Source organism: Ipomoea nil, unplaced genomic scaffold, assembly GCF_001879475.1.
Source record: "Ipomoea nil cultivar Tokyo-kokei standard unplaced genomic scaffold, Asagao_1.1 scaffold0632, whole genome shotgun sequence".
Taxonomy (NCBI): Eukaryota; Viridiplantae; Streptophyta; class Magnoliopsida; order Solanales; family Convolvulaceae; genus Ipomoea; species Ipomoea nil.
The window spans coordinates 113,807-120,148 of record NW_017617060.1 but is presented as its reverse complement, the minus strand read 5'-3'; the positions used below and the strand labels follow the sequence as shown (position 1 = coordinate 120,148).

The window sequence follows — 6,342 nt, the reverse complement described above, 5'->3', positions numbered from 1 at the left end:
AAACAAAGAATAAAGAGTTGTAAAAAGTACTAAAGAAAATAAACAAAGAATAAAGAGTTAGTTTGAACAATGAATAGTAAGTAAGACAGATAAAATGGGACAGATGGCGTATATATATATATATATATATATATATATATATATATATATATATATATATATATATATATATATATATATATATATATATATATATACTTCCTGTCAAAAACAATTTTATACTATTAAAATTTAATTTGCGTAATATTGTAAAATAGTGTAATACAATTCATAATAGAATATATTGTTTTATACTTTCCTATTTGTACTACAATTCTACGTTACAATTCCTATTATAATATTGTAAAATAGTGTAATACAATTCTTAATAGAATATATTGTTTCCCACTTTCCTATTCGTAATACAATTCTATAATAAAATTTCTATTCGTAATACAATACATGTAACTATATTAGATTGTAAATGTTATAAAAATATAAAATATTTTAGAAAAATTTTACATGTCAATCATTATAAATCAGAAGGCATGATAACAATTTTTTTTTTTTTTTTTTTTTTTTTTGCAAATCTATACTATATTATTAAAAAAAAAAAAAAAAAAAAAAAAAGAATCCCCCTTTCTTGAATTCCCGCCCAAACAATAGAAAAGGAAAAATGTAAGAAGAAAACTGAATAATACTAAATACTAATTAGTAAAAAAGTTAGCAGTAAAAAAAAAATCTAATTGAGTTAATTATATTCTTAGTCTTATATTTATAGGTGACAGTCCATTTTTAGTCCATTTTTTTTATACAACATCCCTTTTGGTCCTAGTATTATTGTGACATGACCAATTTTGGTCCTCTATCAACAAAATCGTTGAAATATCATTAAATTGAAGGACATTTTGATCTTTTTAATACAAAGTGCATTAACCCGTTAACATTATAACTGTTACATCATCACGCATAATAAACATCTACTCCTCAAATATCGTGCCCATATTAACGTTGAATGGTGCAGTCAGTCCATGTCTATTAAATATTTATTCAAATACGTAAACAAAGGAAATGATAGGGTCACGATAGAGTTAATGAGTAGCTCACCGAATGCTCTCAATAGTGGTGTAGTCGATGAGATTGACATGTAATACGATTGTTGCTATATATCAACATGCGAAGCCATGTGACAGTTATTGGTGTACATGATACATTATTGGACGCCACATGTGGAGAGGTTAAATTTTCACTTAGAGCACCAGAAGAATGTTGTCTATGGTGAATATCAGCCCCTCGACGAGATTGTGGAGAACCAAACGGTTAAGCAAAGGCAGTTCAAAGCTTGGTTTGAGGTGAACAAAAAATACGAAGAGGCTCGGTCACTCACTTATGCTGAGTTCCCTAGTAAGTTTGTTTGGAGACAAAATTTGCGTGAATGGCATCCGAGGAAAAAAGGCTTCTCCATAGGACGATTGTTTTATGTTTCAGCAAGGTGTGGAGAATTATATATACTATCTTAGATGCCTTTTAAATTTGGTGCGTCGACCTTCTAGACATGAGATATTCACACTATTACGGGGGTCATTCACAATTTGTTTAGGGATGCGTGTTATGAATATGGATTATTAGATGATGATAAGGAGTACATTAACGCATTACTAATCGAGTTACTGGGCATCCGCGTATGCTTTTCGAAGGTTGTTTGCTACGCTACTCACTTCAAGTTCACTCAGTAGGCCAGAAGTGGTGTTGAATGTCGTTTAGAAATTTCTTACCGAGGATACACAGTTTCAGCGTCGATGTGTCACACATACTCTAATTATATCGAGCTCCAATCTATTTATTCGACTTTGTTATTTACTTATCAATATTTATAAATAAACTAATTTGTTATGTTTTAGTTTTTTTTTTTCCTTTTAAGAGTTGATGCTATCAGATTCAGATATGAAATAGTTCGCTATGGTGGAGTTGGAGAAGTTGTTATCTTTGTGGGGGGAAGAGCGTGAGAGACTTTCCAGAAATGTCAATTTCAAACAAAAGTAACATGGGTTTGAGTGAAATCATGTTGTTGCCGAAGAGTTGGCTTATGACAATGAATCTTTGAAGACAGATCATGAAACATTGGTAACACAATTGATTGAAGAGTCAAAGCATGTTTACAACTCCGTGATGAATGAGATTGATTCGAATGGAGGTGGATTGTTCTTTGTGTATGGTTATAGTGGAACAGACAAGACGTTCGTGTGGAAAACGTTATCTTCAAATATAAGGAATCGTTGTGATATTGATTTTAATGTTGCTTCGAGTGGAATAGTATCTTTGTTTTTGCCAGTAGTTAGGACGACGCGTTCCAAATTTGATATACCACTCTCTTTGAACGAAGATTCCACATGCAATATATCACAAGACAATGACCTTACTGAGCTTATAATAAGCAGCAAATTGATAATATGGGATGAAGCACTGATGACGCACAAACACTATTTTGAGGATTTAGAACTAACCATGAGGAATCTATTGAGGTTCGTTATATCGGGTAGTGCGGAAAAGACTTTTGGTAAAAATACAGTAGTTTTGGGCGGCGATTTTAGACAGATCTTACCCGTTATTCCGAAAGAACCGAGACCAGTAGTTGTAGAGCCATTATTAATTCTCTGTACCCCTGGACAAATTGCAAAGTATTAAGGCTCACCAAGAACTTGAGACTACGGAGCTTAGCTTCAAAGGAAGATCGACGGATTGTTGATTGGTTTTCAAAATCGATTGCATACATTGAAGATAGGATTGAAGGGGTTGTAAATGACGGTTCATATGAGATCCATATTTTGGCACGGTTTTGGTTGAAGTGTGGACACGATCCCTTAGAATAATGAACATATTTAAATTATGACTCTTTGTGTAAGGAAGAATCTGACATTGAAAACCAATCAGAAGTACACACTACTAAATTATTAAATAGTTTGAGATTGTCTGGTTTACCTAATCATTCATTGACATTAAAGGTCGGTGCACCTGTTATGTTATTGCGGAACATAGACCACTCTCTTGGTCTTTGTAACGGTACGCGGCTCATCTTCACAAGATTGACAAATCACATTGTCGAAGCAAAAATAGTTAATGGGACACATGAATGAACTAATAAATTTAAATCTAAGATAATTTTAAGATAATCATCCTAATTAAATAATAAAACTAATTCTAAAATATTCTAATATTCTAACAACCAATTGTTGATTCTCGTGCCCACAACACTTGCATATGTTATGACAATCAACAAAAGCTAGGACTAAACTACTACTATATAATATTTGATGTTATAATTTATATAATTATATATCGATCCAAATATTCTTAATATATTATAACAAATCCATTTCATGCATCGCACGGATGAAACTACTACTACTACTACTAGATTTGTTGTAATATATTAAGAATATTTGAATAGATATATAATTATTTAAATTCGAACATCAAATATTATATAGTGCAATTAAAGATATGGTCTGGATCGTTTATGTATTTTGATGTTAACATTGCCTGAATTTGTGTAAATAATTGCTCAAATTAATAGCTAATGTCTAGATGTACACATGTGGTGTTATAACTTTGAATATTTTATTTATCATTTTTTGTAAAATGTTTTCTTAAAAGAAAAAGTAAAATAATAAGTCATTAAGTTAAGACTTCTTAAATTTTCAAAAAAAAAAGTTAAGACTTCTTAAATAAAAGCCTTTTGACTTATCAATATTTACCCACGTTGATGGGCAAGCAGGCCCGGCTGGGCCCTTGCCCAAGACCCACGCTTGGAAGGGGCCCTCCACCTTATGTTATTACCTTTAATATACAGTACAGATCTCAATATAATAATATATTATAAATTCATATTGTTGAAATCAAAGTCTGCTGATTTAGTTAGTTTCACGTTTTCTATGCTCGAAGTCCAGGGATCGAATCTGGTTAACGTGCCTTCCCATTATATTTTGGAAGGGGCTCACCACCCTTTCCCATCACCGTTTATATATGTTACGGTATTAAAATTGTAAAATTTATTTATATTTTTTTAAAATCTAATTTTTAAATTTTTATAATTATAGTGAGATTTATACTATAATTTTTTTTTTTTTGTGATTTATATCAAAATTTGAATTTATTTGTATTCGAGTAATTTATTACTTATATTTAAAATAGGGAAAATGACACTTTTTCCCCCTAAGTTATATACTTATAGTACTTTTCCCCCCTCAATTATTTATGTAAGCACATTAGCCCCCTCAATTATTTTAAAAGTGGTGGTTTTTCCCCCTGATATATTAAATTGACATTTCTACCCTTAAAGTAAACATTTTATTTATTTTACTTCTCCAACAAATTATTGCGTATATGTAGCGATGATCACGGTTTGGTTCGAACTGAACCGGACACTATAGTAATCGAATTAAAAGTTTTCGGTTATGATTCAGATCTAAAACCCAATATTTGGATTTCAATTTATTAAATTTATGAATCAAAAAAACTGGATCCTGAACCGTGAACCGATGGTTCCGGATCCGGTTTGCGATTTTGAACCGTCTTTATTTTAATTTTTTTTTTAAATAGTCTAAATTCAACAAAAAATGTATTTTATTTTTTTTCAGTTCGGAACATGAACCGCCCATTCCGGTTCGCGATTTTAATAAACTCTAAATATCGCGTTTTGATTATAAATTGTAATTGGAATATTTTGGTTTGGTTGTTATAGTATCTGTTTGGTTTGAACCAAATTATAGTAATAATTTGTTAGAGAAGAAAAATAAATGAAATATTTATTTTAAATATTTATTTTAAGGGTAAATATGTCCATTTAACATTTCAGGGGGAAAAAGAACCACTTAAATAATTCAGGGGAGAAAAGTGCTATAAGTATATAACTTAGGGAGAAAAAGTGCCATTTTTCCTTTAAAATATGTGCTATTTTGTTAACTTTATAATGAGTTATTATATGTAATATATTTTGTGATTTAGTTATGAAAAATATCTTAAAAGATAGTTTAGTATTTCTATGAATTATCTAGTCAATGTAGTTTAGAAGTCATATTATGCGTCATCGTATTCGATTAAATTAATCTTTTATTCAATTAATTATGTTTCAGATTTTATTATGAATATCTTTAATCACGTTTAGAGTATTCTGATTTATTGCTCTCAATAATTAAGATTTTATGCTATGCTCTTATTTGTAAGTTTTATTTTATAAATTGTTAAAAATTACTTTATTATTTATTAAAATAATAATGTCATTTTCTATAAGCTCATTTGGTTTTAAATTATTTATTCATTTTTATAAATTATAATTTTTTATTTATTTATGAAAGCACTTATGCGGTTATTGATTATTTTAGATTAGAAATGTATCTAGACTTATTTTCATGTGTATGTATAAATGTTTAAAACTTGTGGATTTTATTTCAAATTATTTGAAATTAATATTTTTATTAATATTTAATTCAAATTTTAGTTATAAAAATATTTATTAATTTAATTTAGGGCCCCTTTTTGTTGTTACGCCCCGAGCCTATAAGAATATATATAATAATAATAATAATAATAATAATAATAATAATAATAATAATAATAATAAGCGCTCCCTAAGAATCGATTTTTTTTCTATTTTTTATTTTTATTAAATGTAAAAAGAAATTAAAAATTATCAAAATTAACTAATAACATAAGGTTCTCATCGTTTTTTCTTACAAGCTATTTATTTAAGTGATTATAAAATTGTTTAAAATATAGTTGAAACCATCTAAATACATAAAAATAAAATAAAATTTAGAGCAAAAGAAGCATTTTTGAGAAATTGATGGGGCAAAACGGACAACCGACTCAAAAGTTACCTTCGCAAAGTTTTTAACCTAATCCCAAGAAAAGAGAGATTTTTTAAGAATTGGGCGGGAAGTTAAAATTCAGGATTTTGTTTTTATATATAGTATAGATATAGATTAGAACATAATTGTATTACATTATTTTATAATATTAGAATATGAATTTTAACCTAGAATTATAGTACGAATAGGAAAGTAGAAAATAATATATTTGTATCAGAAAGAGAGATGTTTTAGGAATTGGGCGGGAAGTTCAGGATTTTATTTTTATATATAGTATAGATATAGATTAGAATGGAATTGTATTACACTATTTTACAATATTAGAATATGAATTTTAACCTAGAATTATAGTACGAATAGGAAAGTAGAAAACAATATATTTATATCAGAAAGAGAGATTTTTTAGGAATTGGGCGGGAAGTAAAAATTCAAGATTTTGTTTTTATATATAGTATAGATATAGATATAGATTATACTCAAAATCTACATGCAGTGA

At 28.5% G+C, this 6,342-nt stretch overlaps 1 protein-coding gene across 1 annotated transcript; it reads left to right on the top strand.

Annotated features, from left to right (window-relative positions):
• Nucleotides 1-1,184: 1,184 nt before the first annotated feature.
• Nucleotides 1,185-2,664, top strand: LOC109174325. Its single transcript, XM_019323558.1, has 2 exons — nt 1,185-1,383; nt 2,057-2,664. The coding sequence occupies exons 1-2, from the start codon at nt 1,185-1,187 to the stop codon at nt 2,662-2,664; spliced, it is 807 nt and encodes a 268-aa protein (XP_019179103.1).
• Nucleotides 2,665-6,342: the final 3,678 nt, after the last annotated feature.

Coding starts and splice junctions, on each gene's coding strand:
- LOC109174325 (XM_019323558.1), top strand. CDS start 1,185: ATGATACATTATTGGACGCCACATGTGGAGAGGTTAAATTTTCACTTA. Junction 1,384..2,056: donor CACTTATGCTGAGTTCCCTA/GTAAGTTTGTTT, acceptor TTGTTGCCGAAG/AGTTGGCTTATGACAATGAA.